This window comes from Serinus canaria, chromosome 2, assembly GCF_022539315.1.
Source record: "Serinus canaria isolate serCan28SL12 chromosome 2, serCan2020, whole genome shotgun sequence".
NCBI classification, from domain to species: domain Eukaryota; kingdom Metazoa; phylum Chordata; class Aves; order Passeriformes; family Fringillidae; genus Serinus; species Serinus canaria.
Window position 1 is genome coordinate 102,293,559 of NC_066315.1, and position 27,095 is coordinate 102,320,653.

Sequence of the window (27,095 nt, forward strand, 5' to 3'; positions counted from 1 at the left end):
CTGGAAAGGAATCCAGGGAAACCTTATTATGGCCTTCCAGGAGTTAAAGGGGACTTACAGAAAAGAGGGAAAGAGACACTTTACTCAGACAGATAGTGATAGGACAAAGGAGAACTGTTTTATCTAAAAGAAAGAATGTTTAGATTGGATATTGGGAGAAAATTCTTTACTGTGAGGGTGCTGAGACACTGGTTGCCCAGAGTAGCTGTGGATGCCCCATCCCTGGAAGTGTTCAAGGCCAGGTTGGATGGGACTTCGAGCAATCTGGTTTAGTGGAAGGTGTCCCTGCTTATGGCAGGGAGCTGGAACTAGATGATCTTTAAGGGTACTTCTAACCCAAGCCATTGGTTTATAATGGTTTGCTTATGCAGATTTTTTCTGCAAGAGATCAAGTAGTTGGAATAAAAAGTCAATATGAGTTAATTTCCTTTATTTTTAAGCTTTTTTGTTGTTGTTGTTGGTCTGTGTGGAAGAGGGGAGTAGGGCATTTGTTGTTTGTTTTGTCAATGTATATACTACCTTTGTCTTTGGTGTACAGTGTTGCACTGCTAACTTTGCCAAAGGTTTTTTTAACCTAGAAGAAAAGACTTGAAAATGTTTTGTGGCATGCCTAGAACATGACTTGCAACACACTGAACTTTCAGATGAATTAACTGTTTTTGTTGCTTCTGGAATTGCCAGTGCCATTTCAGCAAGCACGGCAGGGGATTTAGAGACCTAAATTCCAGTGGTAAAGTCATGTTATACTCCCAGATGCTTTTATCCTACACATTACACATGTGATATTTACTTCAGTAAACCAGAGGAAAACTTGCTGATTTTCAGCCAGTTAAGACTCCAGAAAAGAGTCTCTGTTGTGTTTTTCTTTCTGGATTCTCCTTACTTAGCTTCCTGCTGTGAATTTCAGTTGAGAAATGAGAGATTTGAAGAAATTCAGGGGGTGTTTTCACTCCTGCCACCTTTCCACTTCATCTTCTTTTCCCTGTGGAGAGAAACTGTGGAGAAGTATAAACAGGGAAAGAGTAAATCCTTTGAAAATGCAAATTAAAAATGTGTAGAAGTGAAATGAAGTTAAACTTCCTTGGAATGACTTTTTCCACTTATCTTCCTGGGGAAAAATTGCTGTTTCTTTCTGCTGGTTTCAATCAAGACATGTTCAAAAAACATGTCCTCCATGTTTGGAAATTTTCTGGCCTAAAGTGCAGCTTCTAGAATTTCTCAGTTCAGCTCTTTGGTTCTTGAACAGCTCAAACTCTTTTCAGGACAAGCATGAGAAATGTCATGGTATGTTGATTATTATTTCATTCACAGATAAAAATGGGCTCCTTACCAGAATAACTGAGTTTAGAATCTCTGATTGACTTTCTGTAGATGGAGAAGCAACATGATGTGTCCACAAGCTTCTCTACATTTGGAACTACAATGAACATCCACTTACAAATTCACATCTGCTTGTATGCATGTATTGTATGCATCAAATTATATACATACTTGCCTATGCATATTAATTTATTACATATGTGTGATGTCCATGTCCCTCCCCAGAAATGGGATTCTCGATACAAAAGTGATCTTGCAGGCTTGGTCACTTTAGCTTGCGAGTAGTGAGTATTTGCAGAAGTATTGGGGTTTTTTTTCTGGTATTTGGCATATATTTTGTGTAAATGGGGCAGTTCATGAGGAAAGAATGAGAAATTGTGGTGTCAGGAGCCTGGAATTCAGCAACTCAGAGACTCAGCTGGGGGAATTTTGTTAAGAGAGTGCTCTCTGTGGTGACTGCAAAGTGTTCCTGACAACCAGTTAATCATTTTCACTTGTTTGTGTTGCAAGAATAATTGCAGAAGCTGCAACATGGGATGGAGAAGCTTCCCCTTGTGTATGCTTCTTATTTGTTGCCACATTTTAGTATATGATGTTTTACTTGTGTTTGTACATAGGAGACTACCATGCAGCCCATGCAGTGTAGAAAATGAAAGTATCAACCAAATTAAATTGCAAAAAGTAATTGAAATTGTAACAGTAAAATGAAATAAAATCAGTGCTCTGCACACAATTGGAATCTTTTTCATCAAAAAACATTGAAACATTTGAAAGGAAAAAAAAATCAGCTAATTCTTTCCCACCAGAAGGAAGAGAGGGAAGGGAAGAGGTTAGTACAGCCACATGCCAAAATACATTACAGCATCCAAGGCTAGAGCCAGCCCACACATTTATACAGTGCATTGTTGAGATCCATTGGAAAGTGCAAATGCTAATTAGGAATGTGAACCAGATAACCTCAACATCAGTTCGAGTCCAATTATTCGCACTGGGATTTCATGATACTGATCTGTTTGTCCTTATTCCAGCGACCCTGTCTGACTAGAGTTATTACAGTAATTGTGTGGAGTTGGATGCCAGGCTAGAGCTAGTGTGACATTGCTCACTGGCAGCTTGGCAGCTTTTCCCAGGAAAGCAGCAAGGTCATTTGCATATGTATTTGTGCAGAAAGTTACATGCAAACTCGTCCCTTTTAAAATCCAGGTCCGCAGCTGTGATACATTTTCATCTTGCTGTGCTCCTTGACTGATCAGAAAAGGAAGCTTCAGTTCATCAAGCTGTCCTGACCTTGTGGTTACTGTGCGGTGGAGGTGATGGTTATTGGTGGCAAAATTGAATCCTGTTATAGATGTCTGGCTGTAGAACTCTGTTCTCACTTTGTGTTTTCCCTAGCACTGCAAAATTTGGTCTGAATGTGATCTCCTGTAATTGATTCCATGCTGCAAGCAGCCCTTGCTCAGCGTTCTGCACCCACATGAGACTGCAGCATTGAATGCCAAAGCAGAACCGCCCCAAAGTGCGTCACTTTGGAGGCTGCAATGGTTTTCATTTCTAGGAAGCAGAGAGGGCTTCTTGCTGCTCATCAGCTTCTCATCCTGTTTCCCTCTTGGTGAGAGGAGGGTAATCTGCTAGTGAGCAAAAAATAGAGCCTTGAGAATAGACCAACATTCTATCCTGTAATCAGACACTGAACCCCTTAGCACATGGGGAGGTGCCCAGGGATCCCACTATCACGGCTGTGCTGGCTTTGAGGGACTGGAGAGGCCTCTGACATGAGCAGGGCAGTGGCCAGGGCAGGGAGCAGGTGTGGTCAGGCTAGCTGTGGCATTGCCTGGCCAATGCCTTCAAACCCTCTGAGAGGAGAGGCTCCTCAGCCATGTTGAACTACCTGTCCCAGAATGGCATTTCCCCTCCAGTGAGAAATCTGTCAGACAGAGGGTTGGATTCTTTCTGAAGGAAGCCTAAGTGCTGACAGGTCCTCAGCATAGACAGCTCTAGCTGGCATAGAGCTAGGAAAGATAGCTGGTCCTGTAGGTTGGAGGTTACCCAGCAAGTGAAAGTGGGTCATTCAGGGTGAGGGGCAACAGAAGAGGCTCAGGCTGCTTTATCAGAGTGGGTGCCAAAATGGCCTGCAGGAAGACTGCAAATGATTGTGTTTCAGGGACAGGGCAGGTTTGCCAAACCAGGAGCCACAGCAGCTTGAAGACCTTTTGGAGAGGTGGTGCCTCCTGGCATGGGGCAGCCAAGCCTACTGCCTTTCACAGAAAAAAAAATTGTCTCTTGGAGGTGGCAGATCTGAATCCTCACAAATCTTCCTCTGGCAGAACTGGCTTCCAGTTGGGATGCACAATCTAGCCCACAACATTGGAAATCTTCCTGATCTCTTCCCTATATTTTACTGACTCCCAAAGGAATTTTCTGGAGTCTTACTACCACCTGTAGGAGAAGGAAGTTGGCATCATATCTTTGTATTAAGGTGTTGGTTGCTCATTTTCTATGTAATTTTCCTCGTGGCTTAACACAGCACAGTGACAAATGGGTTTGGTAGCTGGGTTGGCACAATGGAGGGGTTTTACTACTCTAGGGTCCTGATGGGCAAAGAGGTGAACAGAAGTCAGTGATGTTCCCTGGCAGCACAGAAGGTCAGAGCCATCCTGGGCAATGTTTGGTAATTTTGGCAGGTTGAGGGAGATTATCCTTTCCTAATTCTCAGTCTTGAAGGGCTGAGTCTGATTCTGGGTTTCCTAGTACAAGGGAAACATGAACATACTGAGCAGAGTTCAGCAGAGGGCACAGATATGAGGAAGGCCCTGGAGTATGTCTTTAACAAAGAAAGGCTGAGAACTGGAACTGTTCAGCCTGGAGAAGGGAAGGCTCAGGGGGATCTTAGCAATGTGTATCAATATCTGATGGGAGGAGTGAAGAAGACAAAGCCAGAATGTGGTCGGGGGTACACATTTGCTACAACAGGAGACAAGGGCACAAAGTGAAAGACAGGAATTTCCATTTAAACAGAAGGAAAAAAAAATCACTATGAGCTCCCACAGGCTGTGCAGTCTCCATCCATGCAGGTATTCAAAACCCAGCTGGGCATGATCCTGACCAATCTGCTTTAGGTGGTGCTTTGGGAGAAGGGAGGATGGACTAGGCAATCTCCAAAGGTGCCCTCCAGCCTCATCCATCAGTGGTTCTGTGATTACCATGCAGCACAGAGTTTGTGGCTGAAGTGATAACACAAGCATGCGTTTTTTCACTTTGATAATGTTTGCTTATTATAAATACTTAACAGCTTATGGGTTTAATCATAATAAAAGAAAATTTTCTTATTATTGTTCTGCATTAAGAAATGCTGAATGTTGTACCTAAATTTTTGCCAATGAGAAAAATTGACTTGATAATAATCTTGTTATTCAGGCAAGGCAAAGGTGGAAGTACTCGAATTTTTGAGCTCTTCACTCTGTGTTCACACAATCTTGGTCTGGTGATATTGTAAGGTGATGAGGGTATGATAGTGGGATATGGGCCAAAGAAGATGATGTGGGAGGATTTGAGCATGGTGCAGAAGCTTTGCTCAAAGGGGACAAGAGAGCCTTTTGTGACCTTCAGCATCCCAAGGAAGGAGAAACTTAGCATCAAAACTGAGGAGAAGCTGGTGAGAAGAGAGGCTGCTTCTCCTTACGTGTGAGAATTGCTGGCAGGCACTGGCTTGCCAAGTTTGCTGCTGCTGGCTCCTTTCACTGGCAACTTCACAGGAGGCTGTTTATTCCCATTCCAGCTTCAAGAGAGAGCCCTGGCCTTTATAGACCTGCAGGGATGAGGCTGTGAAAAAACATAACAGTTTTTGCTCCCAGACCTTTGTGTTCATTTATACTGCTTAATCTGTGTGTTGTATCCCTTCTGTTTACTTGATTTCCCAGAGCTTAAGCAAAGCATGTTTTTTCACATCTGCACATTTCCTTTCATCCCATTCAAGCCTGAAAAACATTTCTAGTGGATGCTCTTGCCAGATATACCTTTCAGAAATTTTTTTTTCGTTTACAAAGTCAGTATTTTATAGCACAAAGTCTTCTTTTTTTATTTATTTCTTATGTTTATTTCTTTATTTATTTATTTTTTTATTTATTTATTTTTATCCACATTTTTGGACTGCCAGGAATTGATTGGCATTTTTGGCATTAAGTTGTGATCCACAGTAACCAGCAGACTGTCAATCTTTCATTGTTTTAGACTTGTCACTCCAGCATAATGGAAAATGAAGGTTTAGGGTGGATTGTGGAGCTGTATGATTTTGTAAGTTGACCTTTCTCTTCTCCTCCCATTCTCTCCCTGCCAAAGCAATGATATCCTTGCCTTTCACAGCAGGGTTATTTGGGCATGCAGTAAAATAAAAACAAGTAACAAGGGCAAAACAGGTTTTATATAATATATAAAATTAAAATAAAATAAAAATATAAATAAATAAATATAATGTAAATATATAAAAGTATATAAAATATATAATTGCTTCAATTATATATTTCTAATGGAACCTCCTAATTTCTAATGAATTTATGCAACAGCTTCCCTTCACTTTGTTTCTGTGCAATGATGCTTTAGAAACAGTGTGCCTGCTCACAACACATGGGTACAGAGTGGCACTCCTGCCTCTGTGTAGGGGCACGAGGATTTCTCTTGCATTAGGAGGACAACAGGGGTGGCTCCATTTTAGGCTTCTCCAACTCCCCAGATGATCAGAATCCTCTACATCCTTCTCCCCCAGGTCATCTCTGACCTGGGAACAGGCAGGGTGAGGGGCAGTGGTGAGGCTGTGATGTGAGGCTCATCCAACACTCAGTGTGTTTGGACACTTGTGGCTGTTTCTGTAGGAGGAGAAGTGATCTTGGTCAGGCTTTCCCTCAACCATCACCAGTTCTTACCTTGTGATGGTGAAGAGAAGACCCTGGACAGGAGGGGCCGTTAGTTACATTTTGATTTCTCGTATCCTCTTGCACCACCAGCAGGGTTTTCCCCCATCCTGATGTAACAGGAATTTTGTGGAAAATTACTTATGTACAACTTGGGCATCTTCATACAGGAGGAGGAAGAGGAGGCTACACTGCCATGAAAATAGTTCCAGATTGCCACAGATACTCTCACTTGCAGTGTGTAGCCAGACAAGAAATACGGAGCTCTGGGGGTTTTCTGGGCATTTGGTTTTTATTACAGCACAGTCCTGCACAACTGTTTCCTGTAATTCCCTGTTAAAATACCATACCTTGCAGCTGATAGCTAGTATTTCTCAAAACAGACATCTGTGTAGATCTCTGCAGCTATGGATTGGCCACATAAAACAGCTCCTGTGTTGTCCTTGAGTGACTCTTAAAATTAAGAGAGCACTGAAGTGCCTCAATTCGAATACATGTAAATGGTGCACTGGTGCAGACCAGTGTTTCTCAGAGCTAGTGCCCTCTAGAGCTAGCCTGCTTGTTTTTCTTAATTTGGTACAGCTACTCAGTTTGTTAACAAGAGCAAGAAATTTGTCAAAATGCAGCATTGCTTGCTTACAGCAGAAATGTGACCATTTTGGCTTGAAGTTTCTCAGTTGGTTCCTCTCCACACACAGTATTAAGATCTTTTTTATCTGCCTCTTTCTCTTCAGAGAGCACCAAGTATAAAACCACCAACCTCTTGTTACCTACTTTCAAGTTCAGGGTGTGAAGAATTAACTAAACATTTGTTTGATGCTATAAAGGAGCTGGGGCATATTTATACTTCCTTCTTGCAGCGTGGAAAGCATGTGACACACAGAACAAGGCCCTAGAGCTGTTTGCTCAAATAATGCTGGAAGGCACAGTAAATGAAGTTACAGGAATGCACTTGTAATGCACTTCTGGGCCTGGTTTTTCTTCCTCGGCTGGAGAACATTTTTTAGGCCACGCTTCAGTTTCTCCATTGATAAAATGTAAAGGATATTTTCCAGTGTTCTTTTCAATGTACCATCTGAATGCCAGTAAAAATACCAAATTTAACACAAATTAGATTACACTGCACAACTCCCTCCTTCATCTCTTGTGATGTTTTCACTGGGTGTTAGGCAGCAACCCTCAGTTCTTTCCTTTTTTTTTCTTTTGGCTTGCTTAGGACTTCTAAAACAGTTTGAGGCCAGCATTGGGCTCCATGGGTTTATTGGCATAGCTGTGTGAGCTTGGATTTTGAATTGCCCTCACCCAGCCAAGGCTGCTGAGCTGGAAGTGCAGTCCGGGCACAGCTCTGTTGGCAGAGGGACGTAAATTTGGAGGTGGCATTCTCTCCTCTTTGTTGTCAACTGCCTGCATTGCCTTTGAAGCAAGTAGGGTGTTTCCAGTCTGCTTCTAGTCATGAGTATGCTACAGATAAAGAAAACGCAGCACTGACATCAACTAAAATATTTATGTATGTGTGTGGTCAGAATAAAGTGGGGAGATTTTTTCCTTCAACTGAGTCGCACTTTGGGAAGCAGGCAGTGATGAAACACAGTAATAAATATGGCCCAAATAATTTTGACTTGTTTATTGTAGTTAATGCATATAAAAGTTGGCATGTGTAGGTTATAAAGAGGATGTTTCTGTCTGTTTGTTTTTCTGGAGAATTATTTTCTCAATTTCACATACAACGCTGAGAAACAGGATGACCTGAATTTTTACTGTCCAGTATGATAGATCTTACGAAGTTTCTGCTAAGGGCTCTAGATGTTGACAGTGAGAGGTCTTCTCATCTGACATGCCAGCAGTAAAGAAGGTTAGTGGGGCACTGGAAAGCTGTTATTTTTTACCCAGCTGCATTCCCAGTCAAATACTAGGCTCTTCCCATGATTTCTGTAGATGGCATAATCACATTTCCCTGTGTATCAGACAAAAATGGGTCCTGACATCAGTCCACACTGTTACCAAAGCAAAAAGTATGTCCCTGTTTGGTTTTTCCTCCAATGAATTGCCCCCCCCAGTCACAACTCTGATAATCCATGACCAGGAATATTTTGTATTGCTATTTGTTGCTACTTGCACACAAAGAATTGGCTTCAGTTTGTAGAGGTATGACCTCATCATGCTCTTGAAGCTGCAGTTTCTAAAAGACAGAAGAGATTTTCTTACTGGAAGTTGAAACATGACATATATGACTTATTTCTAACTCTGCAAGAAGACTTCAGGTCTTAGGAAAAGAGGATTTGCCCCATTCAGCAGATTGTTATGAAGCTCCAGGTCAATAGGTTGGAAAGATGGATGCATTGATTTGAATCATTTTGAGGTTACTGGTTTGACAGAAAAGGTGTTATTCTACTGCTTATTTTACTTTATTATGAAACTTAAGCATCTTTTTTTTTTGTTTTCTGTTATTTCCCACAGAAACGTTCCAGAGGTCAAGTGCTATTTGACAAAGTGTGCGAGCATCTGAACCTTTTGGAAAAAGACTACTTTGGGCTAACATACAGAGACACAGAAAACCAAAAGGTAACCCACAAAATGCAGGTGCCCTTTTGTGTGTGAACATCAGAACTCCCTGAAACACTCCCCAGATAGCTGCAAACAATCCAGAAGTTGGTTTTATCTTCCTTGACAAGTTCCATAGACACAGTTCGAGCAATTGGTTTTTTTTTGTGACTCTACTACTCAAGAGCATCTCCTGTGCTTCCCTGGATTCCTTCTCTTTTGGTAATTTACAACATAGAAAATATTAATCATATAGCTGGTGCTCTTTCTAGTATGATTTATTCCTTTATTGTCAAGACGAAACTCAGATTTATCGATACACTGCAAAACACAGAATAGGAAAATATGGCTTAATAATAGTGCTTGGGACACAAATAGGCAGGGGATATCTGACTGTTCCTGCTAACTGCCAAGATAAGGGAAGGCTTTAAGCCTTGACTTTATCTGAGCATTATTGTTGATTTGACTAGAGACATCAGTCTTCAGAAGCCATTGGTAGCAACAGTGAATCACATTCTGCTGTCCTGCATTCAAACTTCATATGAAACAAGCTGTGTATTACAAGTGTTGAAGATGATCTAATGTGAAGGTGTTTGGGACAATGTACTCTGAAGGAGAGAGTATCAAAGGATAATTTAAAATATGTTGTCCTGTTTTGGCATTTTAAGATAAATATTTTGACAGAAACCAATACAAAACTTCTTAGCAATATGCACAGTAGCTCAGCAGAGCTCATCAGCTGAAGGTATTTTGTGCTTTGTGAGGCCTGAAAGGGCTTCCCTGATGAAGCTGGAGCTTTTACTACCTTTTTAGCTGTTTATGTCTTGTGGGAGCAACAGTTGTGTTTTCTAGGCTTCCTTTTGTTTCAAATATATATGCTATTAAATAAATCGGTCTTTTTGTTTCTTTTTTCCCTTTTTTTACAAACTTCTTTGTTTCTATTTCAGAAAATCACTTAAGCAGATACTTGGTCCATGCCAGCACAAGATAATGCCTTAGAATGTGCTTAGTTTTGAGTTTTGCGAAAAGCTAGGCAGAAATCTAATCTATCTATTTTCAGATAGTTATGCTTTCCTATGGGAAAGAGAAGCATGGATTCATTAACACATGGTTTAGAAGCACCAAATATTTAGAGGTCCCCAGTTACTTTACAGAGCTGAACAGTTAAAAGAACAACTGCCTGCCACCCCTTTTATTGATCAATAACATGCATATTTTTAATGTCAAAGTACTTAGCAATTCATCTCCATCCTCTGGCACATAACTTCCAGCCAGACAACATATGTGCCCACATCCCATGTCGTCTTTGTAAGCAGAAACCCTAATGTGTCTTAATTTCTTGGTGCATAATGTGCTTTTGTGCTCAGCAATAGCTGGAGATCTTCAGGCTCAGGTTTTGCACCACAGAGCAGGTTTGGACAGCTGCAAACTGGTTGTTTTTGTTGGGGAGGGATTGTTGTGTTCTGCTTGTTTGGTATTTCTTTAGTGTTTTATTGTCTCTCTGATACATTTGTTTATCTTTCTTTGGAGAAAGTGGAACTTTCCTGGGGAAAGTGAACTTTTTGTTCTGGGCTCTGACGCATTTTAAATATTAATTTGGTTCTCTTGGAGGTCAAGACAGCAGAGGCACTGAGACCCCAAGCTGCTGTGTGCCTCCTCCAGAGGAATTTCATCTGCTCCTTGGTATCTCTGGAGTACTAACACATCACTGGGATAGTTCTCCACCTCCTCAGCAGGGGTTTTATCTTGCATAGTCACTGGGCTCTGCATGGTGGGGATGGGGGCAGAGGTGCTGTGGCTCTGATGTTCCCTGGAGAGCCCCTCATGCCTATGCTGCATTGCAAACATCCCTACTCTGCACTTGCTTATCCTCTAGCAAGTCTTTCCAGCCTTTCCAGGATTGGAGGGGAAAAAAAAAATCAATCAAAAACACCTCTTTGTAACAAGCTTGTAGAAATTCAGTTTCCCCTGAAGATACTCTGCAAAAATATTTCTGTGGGCTCATTTTACCAATTCTTATTTTCTATTCTTTATTTCAAATCATTCAGGCCCTCAAAGTCTGTGAAGGTTAATAAAAATCCTGTTTCTACCCAGGGCCACGTCTTGAAAATTAGTGTTAGCCCTGCCTACTGCTTCTCCAAGGAGAAAGGAATGGCAGAGCTTCACATGTTCTAGCTTTGACTCATAGCACTGTTTTAAAAATAACATTTATTGTGTTTTCTAATTCAAATTGAAAAAAGGAAACATTTTCTTTGCAGAATTGGTTGGACCCTGCCAAGGAAATCAAGAAGCAGATCCGAAGTAAGTTTGTTATCGTTGCCCCCTCCTACATGTCTCCCCATGGGGACAAAGCATATTTCACAGTCATCTTTTGTATCCTGTCCCAAGTTTTTAGCAAAGGAATTATGTACATCCTTTAGATTTTTTTTATGCTAGGATGATGGTGAAGCATTACTGATGCTCGTAACACGTGAACTTGTGTTGCTGAAAACAACTTGACATTTGCAGTGATGCAAAATCCTGAAGTTTGACATTAAGCAATGTACCCTTAGGGACTAGGCCATGTATTTGAATTATTTCTTGCATTACTGATATTTATATCATATACAAAAACACTGTTCATGCCCCTACTGAAATAATTCACTGACGCAAAATATTACTCTATTTCAAATACCTTTTCTTTCTTCATTTCAGAAGATTGATCTCTGTCCCAAAAATGACCATGAATTTTCTAATTCACATTAATCTTTTTAAAAACTCAGTTGTTACAGCTAGGCATCTAGTTATAAACTTAGTATAAGTTTCTACTAAAAGCAAAAATCTATATTCTGAATCTATATTTCTATTTCACTTTGTGGCTTCATATATTAGAAATTTAAAAACTGCTCAAAGGAAAGCCTTTTTGAGACTACTGGGATCAAAACTTGACTTGTGTTTTTTTACTTCCCCTCACTTTTAAAAATTTATAAAATGTCTATGTGTATGACTTCTGTGGGCAGAAAAGTCCCAGTATTTTTTTTTAATTTGCACCTTTTGTAAATGACCTCTTCTAGGACTTTTGCTTCCATAAACAAATGTATCTGATAGTTCACATAAATTGGGTAAAGCCTGGCAAAGAAATCCCTTCCCTCTCCAAGATTAAAAGGGTTAATTTACACTGGTGGGAAAATTTCCCCACTTACTATGAGCAACTTCCCCTTTCCTCAGTATTATTTTCATTACAAGTAAGTGATCTGCAATACAAAGTAATGTAGATTTGCCTTTTTTAAGGCTCATGAAGGGATGGCTCTGGAGAGGAAGGTGCTTTAGACCACAATGAGTCAGTTTACACAGATGGTCAATGCAAGTAAAGCAGCTCAGCTCCCAACCACATATTTGAAATGTGTTTAATATGTACCCAAGCCATGAAATAGACAATGAAAGGTTGGGACAGTGGGAGATTAGGCAGGGCAGAAGAGTCTCATCCAGGACTTGAGGCAGTGGACAGTTGTGTTTGCAGAAAATGACAGTAATAATTTGCTTTCTCTCTACAATTCATCCCAGAAGTTTGGAACAGGCCAACAGTGAAAAGCAGTGCTGTTACCCATACTGCTTTCCAAAGCATATATATAGTCCTGCTAAACTGGCTGAGCTGTACAACATGAAGACCACGCTGCTGGGACTTCATCCCAGTGGCTGGGAAAGGTTCACATCTCGTTAGTTATATCCCACTAACAGTGCACTAACACTGCACTGTTGGGATTTATTCCAGCCCTGTAAATATGGGGTGAAGACTGCTTACTCCTCTGTCTTAACCATCTGTGTCATTATGACAGGCTTTAGCATAGGTTTGATTTATTTTTTGTGCCCAAGGAATAGATTTACAGGCCATGGCCCCTTCCATCTGTTGTGGAACCAGGTGTCACCTCTGGCTGCATTCCTACCTTGGGGATGGTCTGCTCTCTGCCTGGGACCATGCCCCATCCTTGCTGCCAGCCAAATCTTCCTTTCACCATCTTCTATGTCCCAAGAAAATGGAAAAGTTCCTAGAATCAAGGACTCCAAAAGTCTTGCCAAGAGCTGAACTCCTGATGGTTAACATCAAAACTCTTGCACATTCATGGAATCATTGAATCGTTTGGATCGGTTGGGACCTTGAAGATCACCTAATTTCAACCCCTGCCTTGGGCAGGGACACCTCCCACTAAACCAGGTTGCTCAAAGCCCATCCATCCTGGCCTTGAACATTTGAGATTAGATGTGTGGATAACCAAAGTGGATGGGACCTCCCATGGGATAAAATTTCCTTGTTGCTTGTAAGAACAGTGTGGTTTGGGGTTTTGTTATTGCTTTTCATTTGCATTCAAGTCATGTGCTAGTGTAACCTAACCCTTTTTTTTCAGAACAGCTTCTAAATTTACTTACCATGTTCAACTCTATTTTTAAATCTTGATTTTTTTTTTTTTTTTTTTTACAACATTTAAAGCTAACACTCCAGAAATAATTTTGCCAACTCTGGAGATACAAACCAGTATCCATCCCATGGGTCAACTAAATTTAGTGAAATTATTAAATAAGAATTCCCCAGTGCTATGTACTTTTGCAGTCATACTCTCTGTTTGTCCTTGCAGTTTTGTCTGCACAATAATTTATGTCTGCTGAAGAAAGGAGCTATGTGCTGAGGCAGCACTCTGGGAGGATGCTGTGAGCTGGTTTGGGCAGCTAGACATCAGCACATCACCCTATTCCAGAGCCCATTCTTAGTCTGGCTTGTGGTCTCTGTGCTTTGGGTTATTGGTTTTTAAAACTTGTACAGACTGTGTGGTGCTTACTTTGAATAAACCTAGTTCTCAGACTGAGAGGTTGTTTTTTAGTATTAGTAATAAATTACTGCTCACTCAGAGTCCTCACTTCAGTCGAAATCTTGCTAAATAAGAAAAGAGCTGTAAAATCTGATCTAATACAGTATCTTCAGTATGATGTGTGGGAAAAATATTCTAAAACCTGTTCTTATTAATTACTTGTCTGGGGTATTTTTAAGTCTGCTGGTGATTGAATAGCATGAGCATCTCTGTTTGCATTTGCAGTGTACTTTCAGTCAATCTATGTTTTTTTCCAGGTGGTGCTTGGCAGTTTGCATTTAATGTGAAATTCTACCCTCCAGACCCCGCCCAGCTATCTGAGGATATTACCAGGTGTTTTAAACATTAAATACCTTTTAAGAAGTGGCTTAAAAGCTGTTCCTGGTAGCACTTACACTCTAATTATACAAGAAAAGAAATATTTAATGTTCCAGTTGTCTCTCTTTTTCATTTTAGCTTATGGAAAATATGCAATACTTTGACAAAAAAGTGTGAACAGTGTCTATCCTCTGTGTTATGAAGTATTTTGTGTGGTTTAAGCCTAAACCCCAGATTTTTCAATATGTAAATTCCTTTGAGTTGATTTTAATATTCCCAAAGATGCCTGATGCCCATTTTTGCCAGTGGTAACAAGTTACTACTGTAAGTAAAATCATGACTATGAAAGGAAAGAAGTGAGATAATGTTGTGGTTTCATGACCATACTGAATCCGAAACAGAGCAAGCCCTGTACCAGCTACTTAGGGAAAAATGAACTCTTTCCCAGCTGAAGCCAGGATCAATGAGAATAAGCATGCATATGCAAATTTTGTGTATCATTTGACAAAGTAAGCAATCGATGTGCACGGAATAGAGAATATGGTGATAATTAATAGCTGCTCCCTCCTCTCCAAGTCACTCAGCTCTGCACTCTACACCTCTACTCTTTGGTTTTGTATTCACATTGCAACCACAACAACAAAAAAATCCCACAACCTCACCTGATTTCCTCCTTGGAAGGAGGCACAAAGGTTTTGATCTGTGATGAGTTTTCGTGCCATCAGCAAACTGTTCCCCAGCCTGTGGCAACATTTGGCAACATTTGAATATTTTTAACCTTCAGTATTTTGTGGACTACTTGGTGCTTTTAAGGTAGCATGAAGCCTTTGGCCTTGATCAGGGTCCCCTAGTAGGTACTATGCAGAAAGACAGTGTGCCAAGAGTTCACAATTGAACAGAGGACTTCCAAAGGAAAGGATTGCTTTATTCCTCTTCACACTCCTGAATTTCCCCTGGGAGTTCTCCCTTTGCCACCAAACCAATGCTCTTCACTTTTTTTTCTGTTTTCACGTATCTGGTGAAACCTTCCACTGCACATTTCTGTGGTTTTAACAGCACTTACTGTTTAAATGTATTTTTGAGAAAGCACAACATATTGCTGAAGAGACAGCTTATGTTTTTTGAATGACTTGGAGTTCTGCTATTTTTAAGTGAACACTATATGAGTTTTAATTTTTTTTTTCTCCTGAAAGAATTATCAGGTAGTTTTATATGTAAGTGATTTATGTTAGAAATCTAGTATGTTTAATGGGTATTTCTTCATCTAGCTCTCTAAACAAAGTAATAACTTTATTTAGAGATCTCCATGCTGCTGTATAAAGATAAAGTAGGTGTTCCTACTGATAAATTAGGCGAGAGCTTGGAGTTTTGGGAGTTCTGGGATTGTTTTTACCAAATTATTTTTGTTTTTGTGAATGGCTGAAGATCTCTGGGCTTGGCTGTTTGCAAACGCCTCTTGGAACCGAGGCCTCTTTCCAGTGCTGGGGTGGTGCTTCTTTGGGAGCAGCGGTGGAGGAGCCCTGTCTGAGCTGCTTTGGTGCTCCCTTGCAGGTACTACCTCTGCCTGCAGCTGAGAGATGACATCGTTTCGGGCCGCCTGCCCTGCTCGTTCGTCACGCTGGCCCTGCTGGGCTCCTACACCGTGCAGTCGGAGCTCGGCGACTACGACCCCGACGAGTACGGCAGCGACTACATCAGCGAATTCCGCTTTGCGCCAAACCACACCAAGGAGCTGGAGGACAAAGTGATCGAGCTGCACAAGAGCCACAGGTAAGCACAGGGCATCAGAGTGAGCTCCAGCCTGCTTCTGGTACCAACTTGGTGCATCAGGAGATGTTAAATTCTGCAGTGGTGTGCTCAGTATTTTTCTGGCGAGACTCTTTGGATAGAGAAGAGCTTTGCAGCATGTGAGTTAGCAGGGTCTGCACTAGAGCTGTGGCTCTAGTAGGTAGCCAGCTACATAAGGGGTATGACTATAGTTCTGACAGGCTGAAAATGTTTTCCAGCTGCTGGATTTTCTTTTGGATTCTGCTTCCTTAATATTTATGCTAGAACTGATTACTTTTACACAGGGGGATGACACCTGCAGAAGCTGAGATGCATTTCCTGGAGAATGCCAAAAAACTGTCAATGTATGGAGTAGATCTCCATCATGCCAAGGTATGTACTTTGGTTCTACTGGCCGTGTCTCTTGTGGCATAGTACTTGGATCTGCATGGACTCCCTGATATATTTTTTCTTCTGTTTTTGAGACAGGAATTTTGTGGGATGAATCATGTGTCAGCATGAGGAAAGGTGACTCATGAAGTACGCATAAATATATCTTGTAACCATAATATAACGTATCCTATACATTCAAAGATGTTGCACATCAACTTTCATGTTGATTAAACAAATGATATCCCTGAGGAAAATACTGAGTGGATGAGGTGATGAGGGAGGATTTTAGAAGCTGTCCAGAGAGTGGTGAATTTTCATTCAGCTACATTTTCCAGTTTAGTAAGGCCAACCATGCTATCTTAACTGGATAGCAGATCATTTTTATGCTGCAAAGGACTTTAAAGCAATTATTTAGCTGTGCTGGAAACCTAATCAGATTGATGATAATGGGGAGAGAGCAGCTTGTCTCTTTCCTGAAGTGGGGTTGTTGCGGTTGACAGGGAGGGCAGTAATTCTCCTGGAAACATTCTCCCATGATCAAGTAGTTTCTCTAATCATCATCAGGCTAAGTTATGAATAAAACATGGTCATTCTTACTGTGGCTGGAGACAGTCTCTTGTATTGATTGTTGGATTTTTAGTTTTAGGGGTTTTTCCCCAAATAAATAATTACTATTGTTTTCTTCACTCTTCAGAGTAAGACTAATGGATTTTAACATTTTTGAGGTTAGCAAGCATTCTTGGCAAATGAATATGGAACCAAAGAATCCTGTCCTGTGGAGGGAACTGCATTTTCTGTAAAGGTCAAATTATTGTGAGCCTTGTTTTTGCTGCAGCAGCTCCTTTCAAGAATTGAGATAAATTTGCAGCCTGGATTTTGAAAGAGCCTGCAACTGTGTCCCTGGGGCATTTTATAGGAGCTGTACATGTGTGTTACAGAATTCAAGCCAATCTTTTGTGTTCTGTTAATTGCCTTCACTGAAAATGAAGAATCTGTGTACAGCTCAATGGGCAACATCTACCAGGAGGGATGCCACTGCCTTCCCTGTATCCTGCAGATACACACACTGTCTTGAGGCACATTTGAAGCAGAGAGAAATGGATTGGCAAATGTCACTTGATAGCTTTTCTCACAATGCAAAAAGTCCAAAAACCAGCAGCTAAATGGATTACTGTTTTAAATAAGTTACAGGCTTTGTTACTGAAAATTTTACATAACAGAGCATTAAGATCTAAGTATTTTTTCTGAATATTGTAGAAAAGAATTTTAAGATGGGTTATTATAAAATAATCATTTTATTTATGCTTTCCTGAAAAAGTATTAGTATCCTGGTTTGCTCTTCTTTTTTTTCATATTGAAAGACTCAGAGCAAGAGAATTTAGTAGAAAAGCTAATCTCTCTCCAAACTGATGTTCTTTATTTTGAAAAGCTGTGGTGATAACCAAGATGTGTCTGTCTGTGGGTTAAGGAGCCCCACTGTCATCTTGAAACCTGAACTGAAGGTGGGAAAAGTAGACCCTGCATGAGAAGTCATGTTTAGTTTTAATTAAGTCTGCCAGTGAGATTTGATGATGTCAGGCTAGGGACCAAGTATCTCTGTGCATGTCTTTTGGAAGTCATGCCACAGCAAATGTCTCTGTGTAAATGTCAATTCATTAAGGTTATGCCAATATCTTCGGTGTTGGACAGCCGTTGGACTCACCAACTCGGATTAGAACTAGTTCTCAGTTATCAAATGCAAGGCTCTGATGAAAAATACGTTCAAATAGACAGACTTGTCCTCTGGGCAATTTGTCCTCTGTCCTTCCATTCTGAGGACGGCCACCCCGTCTGCATCTGTATGCAGAGCTGGAGGGATGTGCCTTGGACATGACCGCTGACAGGTTCCTGTCCCATGTAACCATGGCTCCTGAAAATAGCCAAATTCTTTTATTCAGGTTTCATTTTACACTAGTAAAAAGTAGTAACATATTGGAAAACAGTCTCTGGCACCAACAAGTAACAGAAGTCTTGAATAAACTTAGATTTGTGCTGAAGATGGAGATAAGGGAAGAAGGTATTTCTCAACAATTTTTGAGGAAGTGTTTAAAAAGAAGAAGCCCCTTGCACCTGCAGAAATGTGCCGTGTATGAGCACACTTGCATTTCAGACATTCACCAGGCGGTGTGATTACTGCAATGAGACTTTTTATTTTAGAATGTGTTCAGTGTATTTAGATACTGCTCTTTTCTTAGGAAAGTGAAACTGAAGTACGCTGAAAAAAATTAGCTTTGTCTTATCTGTAGTGCGTGATGGTGATACCACACATGAGCTGTATTTAGAAAAGGTCTATCTTTAAGTGGTGATACCATCATTGTTGGAACATATGTCCTCTATTGGTGTGTTTTCTAACACTGGAGTGACTTCATGGCACTATTTCTATGTTGGGATTTTAAAACTTTTTTTTTTATTCAAGCTGTGTCATTGCTGTTTCATCATGACTGACCATGCATGCCATTGTATTGGTCTGAAATGTAATCAGATTTTCAGCAAGTGCCTAAAAGATGTCTGGTTGGGAAAGCTGGTTGGAAAATTGTGAACTCATTTCATGATTATCATGGGGTGATATCTTCATAGCTTCTGCAATCAGGTTTTTGTGACTTTAGGTTATTTAAAAACAATTTGTGAAGAATTCAGTACTTTGAAGTGGATTCTTTTCTCCACCAGTAATAGTACTTTAGCTAAATGAAAAAACAGTGATAGAAGATAGTGAAGATTGGTTTTAGACTATTTGAAGACTTCAAAGGAAGAAAAAATCTATATTGCTTTCTTTAAAAACCACATATTTATGGGTATGTTCTGATAAGATTGTGGACAAATCTTTTGTAGTGCTATTGTGCCTGAGCTATAGCCTCCTGGCAAACGTAGGTTATAGCACAGTCACAGTCACACACTTTGAAAAAAGAATCCTTTCTGGTCCAAATGCCCAACTTTATGCCCACTGGGCATTTCAAAGTGAAAATACTGAGCAAAGGCACAAGAGCATTAAAGAAACTAGCAAACCTACTAAAGCCACCTACTAAAGGTGAGTAAATTACAGAAGAAAAATTTATCTAAAGATTCACAAGGCTTAGTCATGGAGATGAGTGATACCGATACCAGGAGAAGTAAATTTTTATGCTGTCATACTTACTTTCAATCTGGTATTTATGCTAATAACACTTTCTTATTATGCTAATAAAGCTTTGCTATATGATTGATGTATTTCTTTTAATGACATCTAAAATTTTCCTCCTCCTTTTGGAGTCTTTGTTAAATATAAGGAAACATTGGAAACCCTCAGTTTCCTTCACCCTGCCCAACCTTACTATTATTTGCATGAATGCATTCAGTGAGGAGGGTAACGCTCAGAAATCAGGTCACTACAGCTGATGCATTAAAAAGACGTAGCTCAAATAGAAACACAGGATACAGGAATCTGTAGTTCTGTAGGGTGCTAGGATAGAAATACTCAACAAAGTGCATTGCTTGCTGTTCCAGGATTCCGAAGGAGTGGAAATCATGCTAGGAGTCTGTGCAAGTGGACTCTTAATATATCGAGACAGACTCAGAATAAATAGATTTGCCTGGCCAAAGGTTTTGAAAATTTCCTACAAGAGGAACAACTTCTACATCAAAATCCGACCCGGGGAGGTAAGGGCATCCTGGTTCTCTTAAGTGGAGGAGCCTCTTGAAAAAACATACATTTTTGCTGATTTGTTGATTTGTTTTGTCTTAGAAGCTTTTAACACTCCTCTCCATTTGTATGTCCTAATTTATGCTGATTTTCTTAGGAAAGGTTAGGTACACACTCTCTTTAAGATACAGGTGAAAAACAACTTGGTGTTTTTCTGTTTAAATCCATGACCTAATATAAGAAATAAATATGGCCATCTGCAGATAAAAAGCTCATCCATATTATGCATACTTTGGGCATTTAAGTAGTATATTGCTTATTCATGGAGAGCTTGTTATCCTCCCTCATATTGTACATGCAACTGGCATTTGTCTCAGCCACTAAGTGATGTAGACAGGCCATACCAACCTTTATAAACACACCAGAGCAGTACATTTACAGCATTTTGGGTAGCTGCACACACTAGCCCTCCCAGGCCCGCAGGAGCTCCTGTGCTGGCTCTGGAGAAGGGGATGTGAAACCTCGTACAGCGAGTGCCCTCTCGTGGCTCAGCCGGATGCGAAGCAAATACCGACCTCATGGGCTGAGCGTGCGTTCTCCCAGAAATCATGGATATCATGGAAGGGTTTGGGTTGGAAGGGACCTTAATGATCATCTAGTTCCAGCCCCTCCACCGTGGGCATGGACATCATCCACTAGACCAGGTTGTCCAAAGCTCCATCCAACCTGGCCTATAAGATGATAATTCTTGAGAAATTCAGGATCATCGCAGGTGAGGGAGGATTTCCATTTTAAATGCTGGTACAGTAATTGGCCTGTGATAGATGAAATCCCCATATCCATTTAGAGTGTGGAGCTGTGTAGTGGGATGGAAATCACTTACATGAGGACTGCCATTTCTCCTTTAGTGCAGCCAATGTCTCTGGGACTGACTTCATAATTGATCTGGGAAACTTGCTGGGGCTCTCCACCCCTGAGTCTGAGCCTTTTTTCGAGTCCTAAACCAAAATCCACAAACCTACGTCTCCTTCCCCTCAGCAAACACAATTAGTAACCAAATTTCTAGCCTTCCATTTGATTTTAAGAACCCAAACAAATAGTCATTGGCATTCCCAATGCCTGCACCAAAGCTCTGCACCACTGCTACCCTGTTGAGCTCTGCTGGTCTTGGTACAGAGTATCCTGTGACCAGGCCACAGTTCCATGTGTAAAATAGTTCCATAGTTCCATAATCAATGCAGCCTCTGTCCAAATTACATTTGATGATAATGTGATTCACTAACCCACATCATCTTTATTATTTTGTTGTTTCCTGTCTTATTTCCCTGTCAGTTTCCATAGGGATCCAGACTTCCTTGCAAGCGCCTTTCTGTCTGTCTTTCCCCTATCACAGCAACTCTGTTTTACCTACTCAGCTATCTGCATGTAGCCATCAACATGTTACAGCAGATATAGCTGGCACAGCTTCTGCATCTGAAATATATAATTTTGCAGCACAATCTAAAGAGGTCTGTTTTTATCTCTGGACGACTCTTTTCAATTACCAGTCTTGCCTCATCCTCCTCAGATGAATTAGCTCTAACCACTGTGATTTACTAACAGCAATACTTTCTCTGTAAATATCCTTAATCTAAGGCTGTGTGAGACCAAATCAGTCCCTAAGGACTATTGCTCACCTCCAGCTATTACCAGGCTTCCCACTGTAGTTCTGACTAGTGAAATTAAATCAACAGGGTAAAACACTTAAGTGATGTTTTTTCAGAAGTCACCCAAGTCTTAACTGATCTCTTTGTTATTATAGGGTATAAAACATCACTGTCACCATAAGATTGCTCATTACTAGTGTTTCCCCCCAGAAATGACCCTCAAAGATTGCCATAGATTATCATTTGCAGATTCTTTCCCAGAATTCTTTCTGTAGAATATAGATATATTTGGTTATGTACATGGGCATATACATTCACCCTTGCAATGAGGTGATACAGACAGAGGAAATGAAGATGAACCTGTGTACACTGTCTAAAAATAGATGCTCAGCATCAAAAACATACTTATTCTTTTTTCCTACCTAGTTTGAGCAGTTTGAAAGCACTATTGGGTTTAAGTTGCCAAATCATCGTGCTGCAAAGCGCTTATGGAAAGTGTGTGTTGAACACCATACATTTTTCAGGTATGTGGATTTCTTTTCCTAAAGGTGTGATGTAAAACGCAACAGAAAATATCAATTTTGTCAGCAGAAACAAAACTTTTCAAATCAAGTTGTCTTTTTGATCATGAGGTACCTCTCAGCAGATAAAGGAACATTATTGCTTTTTTAAAATTTGAGATGTTGCACCCAAATTATTCATACTATTTCAGATAGATAGTGCTTAAAATCACCATGTGGTCCTAATTAATCACTTTGCTTTATCTGTGCCACAATATTATCAGCTGCTATAAATAAAGGGATGAAGGACTCTGCTGCATTACTGCATACAAGCTTGCATAGAGAGAACAACTTATATGGAAGATTGCTGGGGGATGTGGGTAAGAGTTTATAAAAGAAGAATTTTTTTAAATTACGTATGAAAATACAGACATGGGTTTTTTTGGTCACCCAGAATACACAACCCATAGCTGTAATTTTTGGATTACTAAGGAGTTTTGCAGCTATTTTTTTTGACTTCTAGGAAGAACGGAGAAAAATGTGGAATAGTGAAATAAGTGCTGTAATTAGTTTGTGCTAAGATAGTCACTAAACAGATACTTTAAAAGGGAAAGCCAAAAAGGTGAGATTTTCAACAGTTTGAAAGGGTGTCCAGTGCTTAAGAACCCCCTCTGGGGAATATTTGGGAGTACTGAAGAATTTCCCTCCTTTCTTAAAACTGTTGGTTCAGGCTCTCTGTACATTCATATGAAATGCAGTCTTAGCAGCAAAAGATCTAAAGAGAAATGGAGTGTGCATTTTTGGGGTATTGAAAAATAAATGTCTGAAGCATGGACTCCATAGCAGGAGAATGGCTTCTTCAGCCAGCTGCCATGCCCAAATTACAGAGGGTGGGAGAGCTCTAACCTGAAAAATGTCTACACCCCTTTGAATGAATCCTGCCTGTCATTCACTGGAAATCAGTTCTGGCCCTGTCCTCAGCATAACATCACCATGTTAAATTTGAAGAGATACAACTGCATTTCAGCCCAGTCAGGGCCTCTTGTACAAAGAACAACTTTTTTTTTATTTTTGGTAAACAGAAAATAGTAAATTTGATTTTCAAGCATGAAGGAACTGAGTGATTCTTGTCCTTTGGAAGAACTCAGATCTTCAAATGCTTTAGCTGAGTGGTTTTGTCATGCTGTATGAGGGCATCCTTTGATTCCCTTTTAGCCAGAGACCGCTGAGGCACAGGTTACGATGGAGAGTGATACCCAGCAGTCGTCTTCTCTCCTCTGCAGAAACCGTGGGCTGATTTAGGAGGAGGGGGAATAACAGGTGCACTGCTTGGTGTGTTTTAGACTCCTGCTGCCAGAAGCACCTCCAAAGAAGTTCCTCACGTTGGGCTCCAAGTTCCGCTACAGTGGCCGGACGCAGGCCCAGACGAGAAGAGCCAGCGCGCTCATCGACCGTCCTGCGCCTTACTTTGAGCGCTCCTCTAGTAAACGTTACACCATGTCCCGCAGCTTAGACGGGGGTAAGGTCCTCTCAACTGACCTTAGCAAACAGTATCATCACAGTGGTCACTGCTTTAGGTTAGGTGTAGAGCTCATCATCTCCTCGCCTTGAGATCTTGCTGAGCACAGGCTGTGAGTACCTGCAGGTTCGCTGCAGGGGTAGAGGAGGAGGATGCAGAGAAATTCCGTGCTGAATGTACCGCTGTGGTCCTCACCAAGGGTTTGGCTGGAGGATGTCCTTTGGAGCCCACTCTTCACTGAGCCTCCGTCCTTGGCCTCATGTCTGCTTCCCTCATTTGAGGGAGGAAGGGATGGACCTGCCTGCCTGAGAATGTCAGGCTTTAACACTTTTTCAGGGTTTGCATGAGTGACTTTCAGGGATTTTGTTGAATCTGTGATTTTCTTCTTTGTAGGTTTTTCACTTAGGTTTGTTACAATCCAGAAATTATACTTTTTTTCCCTTGAGTAATAACACTTGATTACAATTACCTCACATCCTGCCCCCATGAACACTAAGAGACTTTTATCATACATTATTTTGAAGGTATGAAATGGAGAGTGACATACGTAGCTTAATAGTACATCCTCCCTCTCTTTATCATTGCTTCATGGAGGTCGTGGTTCTGCTGCTGACTTTGGTTAAATCAGCGTGTAGTTCAGAGTATCTGCTACTTCCATCAGCTATTACTGTTGTCAGCTGTTGAGTAAAAAGAGGCTGTAGCTTTGTAGTTTATTTTTGTAGGAAAAAAAAAAAGACTGAGACTAAACTCAGATTCATTACAGATTTTAAAAAAAGGTGGATTGACTTGCAGAATATCACAAATTGAAATGAGTATAGTTGGTGGTAGGGATGGGGAGAAGCTTTGATTTAAAAGTACACGTGACAAGCCTTTTTCTCTCCCTCTAAAGGTGCTGCTTGTCATTGATTATTTTGGAATATTCTAATTCTGATGTGCTTCATTCTCGTTACCAAGCAACTGGTGACCTGATTGCTGTGCATGTGGTTCAAAGTAGAAATTATCCTTCTGCATTATTGTTTGTAACATGTAAACAAGATGTCTCCCTTTGCTTTCTCCTGCCTCCTAAACTTAATCCCAAGAGACAAGATTCCTGAGACACTTTACCTAGCATTTGTTAGACTCTGCAAGGTTTTTATGATGTTAATTTGCCCAAGTGAAAATGGGGGAAAGAGGTTTTTTGAATCAATGCTTATGATGTCTTTGCTAGCATTGTTACATTAATGCAGATGTGTCTGTAACATTCTGCCTTGTGCTTACATTGTGATCCAGACTCTGTCATTTGTTACAGATGCAAGTGAGTTTATAAATTTGAATAATCCTATTGGTTTAGAAATTAGTTATCCAGTAGAAAAAAGCGGGGTCTGAGCATATGTTAAAGTTTTGATTACATTCTATCTGTAAAGGTACTATTTCTTTCAAAATAACTTTTATATATTTAAATCTGAATAATTATTGAGCACTTGCATCCTAAAATATTCTGGTTGGGTCCACTGAACTGAATGTCATCACTTCACAGAATTTTTTAGGATGATGAGCTCACCTAACTGGCAGACTTTAGTACTCAATAATACAAGGATCACATTTCCTTTTTCACAAGTATTTTGCCTGTGTTATATCAATACTGTCATTTTCTGTAATGCAGCACATTACTAAATCTGCATTTGATCTGCATTTTTATATTCTGACAGATTTTTAAAAAAAACATCTCTTCCACCCCCATGGCTGATGTCATAGCTGGTTCTCCTTATGTTTCCTGCCTGATAACTGTGGCAATGCATTGCTTTTTCTTTATGCAGTGTTTTACTACAGTAGTAATTTTAACGGCTTGCTAACATTTAACAACTGTGTAATGCACACATTAGCTACAGTAATGTGTGTATACACTTCCATAATATATCTATATGCATATAAAAGCTATGAGCTTCAAGTAAACAGTTTATTTAAATGTATGCACATGCTTCTGGTTTCCTGAAGCATGACATAGTTGTGTTTTCAGTGTTATCTCAAATGTTTTTCTAAACCAGCTTTTTTAATTTTATGCAGCTTCTCAGCAAAAGCTATTTCAGATTTTCCCTCTTTAAATATTTGCTTTTAGCATCAGTGAATGAAAACCATGAAATGTACATGAAGGATTCTGTGTCTGCTGCAGAGGTTGGTACTGGCCAGTACGCCACAACAAAGGGCATCTCTCAGACCAACTTGATAACCACTGTGACTCCAGAGAAAAAGACAGAAGAGGACAAAGATGATGAAGAGGGCAAAAAGAAGAGAGCAGAGGAAGTCACCCCGATTTCAGCAATACGCCATGACACCAAGGTAGAATTTTCAGGGTTTTGTATTAAACAGGGCTGCCTTGAGAGTGCTTGGAGAAACAGAATTTCTAGGGAAGGGGGAGAGAGAGGAAATAAAACTACTTCTGTGAAAGGAAATATACTGTGTGTATATACATGTCTCGAATCAGTGTTTTTGTAGTCCCTTCAGTTTTCATATGATTTGTAAAGGTTAGTTCCTGCCTTGGACTTTTTTTTGAAATATGTTTAACAGTCAGAATGATGTTTTTCACACAGCATTCAACAGCTCTTTAGGAAATACCCAGAAGTAGCCTGGCGGTGCATGTTTGTTCTTCTGGTTTTCAGTCTTATTTTGACTTTAGTATGGCCATCCTGGTTTTTTATTTTGACAAGGCAACAAAATAGTCCTGTATTCTTGTATGTAGCTCTGTACTTTAAACTGTTCCTCTTATACTTCTCATAACACTGTTTCCTTGCATGAATTTCAGTAGGCATTTTTTCTCTATTAACTTCTGGATATTAATCTGCTGTTATAAGCAATTTTTTTCTGGCTTACAAAAGCATTTGCTTCACTTGTTTAAAGTTTCTGTTGAAGAAAGCAATTTTTATTGATGGGTCTCTTATCAATTGTTAAATTCGAGTCATCCCTCATCGTCTTCAATCCCACCACCACCACCACACACACATACACACATGGTTGTATGTAATATCTACTGAGATATTAAAACAGGGTAAATCAAACAGAAGGATGGAGGAAATAGTAAATAGAGATTGACGGTGAAGAGGAATATGGTAGAATAACATTCAGAAAGTGTACTGTGGAATGCACTTGCTAAACAAGTAAGGTTTATCCTCGTCTTTTAGGAAGAAAAACCTTGATACATATATTTATATCCACAGAACTGTCAAGTATGCACATGTTAGAACCTGTATTTATCATATAAGGCCACAATGAGCTACATAGTGAAAGGATCAAGTCCTCAAAAAGAGTTGCAGTTAAGATACTGAAAACCAAAACCAAGTTGAGTTACTGAAAATTGCGAATGAGAAAGATTTTCTTTTGAAAGTGTGTGCCTTATTGTAGCATTTAAAAGATAATCTCTACAAAATTTAACTGGGGTCTTCTTGAAACTTCATTAGTTTCCACATGGAGAAAGAATGAGGAAAATAAAATATGTAGAAAACACTCAGAAGAAGCTAGTTCTGTTCCAAGTGTTTGTTAATTTAAGTCAATGGAGGGATCAGTTGCTTTTTGAAGATCATCTAGCTATTCCTTATAAATGGCTAGAAATACTCAGAGATATTTTAGGACACTAATTTGATGGAACTTATATATGCACAGATGATTGACTTTTACCCCCACTCAAGAAATGAGTTCATTTTAAACCATCATAAATAGA

At 40.1% G+C, this 27,095-nt stretch overlaps 1 protein-coding gene across 8 annotated transcripts in view; it reads left to right on the plus strand.

The window, feature by feature from the left end:
* EPB41L3 (erythrocyte membrane protein band 4.1 like 3) overlaps nt 1-27,095 on the plus strand; it is a 143,093-nt gene that overhangs the window by 92,567 nt on the left and 23,431 nt on the right. For 6 of the 8 annotated variants that reach the window (XM_050970691.1, XM_050970692.1, XM_050970690.1 and 3 more), the window contains 9 exons: nt 8,682-8,786; nt 11,024-11,066; nt 13,864-13,939; nt 15,476-15,694; nt 15,997-16,084; nt 19,604-19,756; nt 21,812-21,909; nt 23,229-23,404; nt 25,500-25,720. In XM_050970691.1, coding sequence (XP_050826648.1) covers nt 8,682-8,786; nt 11,024-11,066; nt 13,864-13,939; nt 15,476-15,694; nt 15,997-16,084; nt 19,604-19,756; nt 21,812-21,909; nt 23,229-23,404; nt 25,500-25,720 — 1,179 coding nt within the window. The remainder of the gene's footprint in view (nt 1-8,681; nt 8,787-11,023; nt 11,067-13,863; nt 13,940-15,475; nt 15,695-15,996; nt 16,085-19,603; nt 19,757-21,811; nt 21,910-23,228; nt 23,405-25,499; nt 25,721-27,095) is intronic. The other 2 variants (XM_050970695.1, XM_050970694.1) reach the window with 1 other exon arrangement.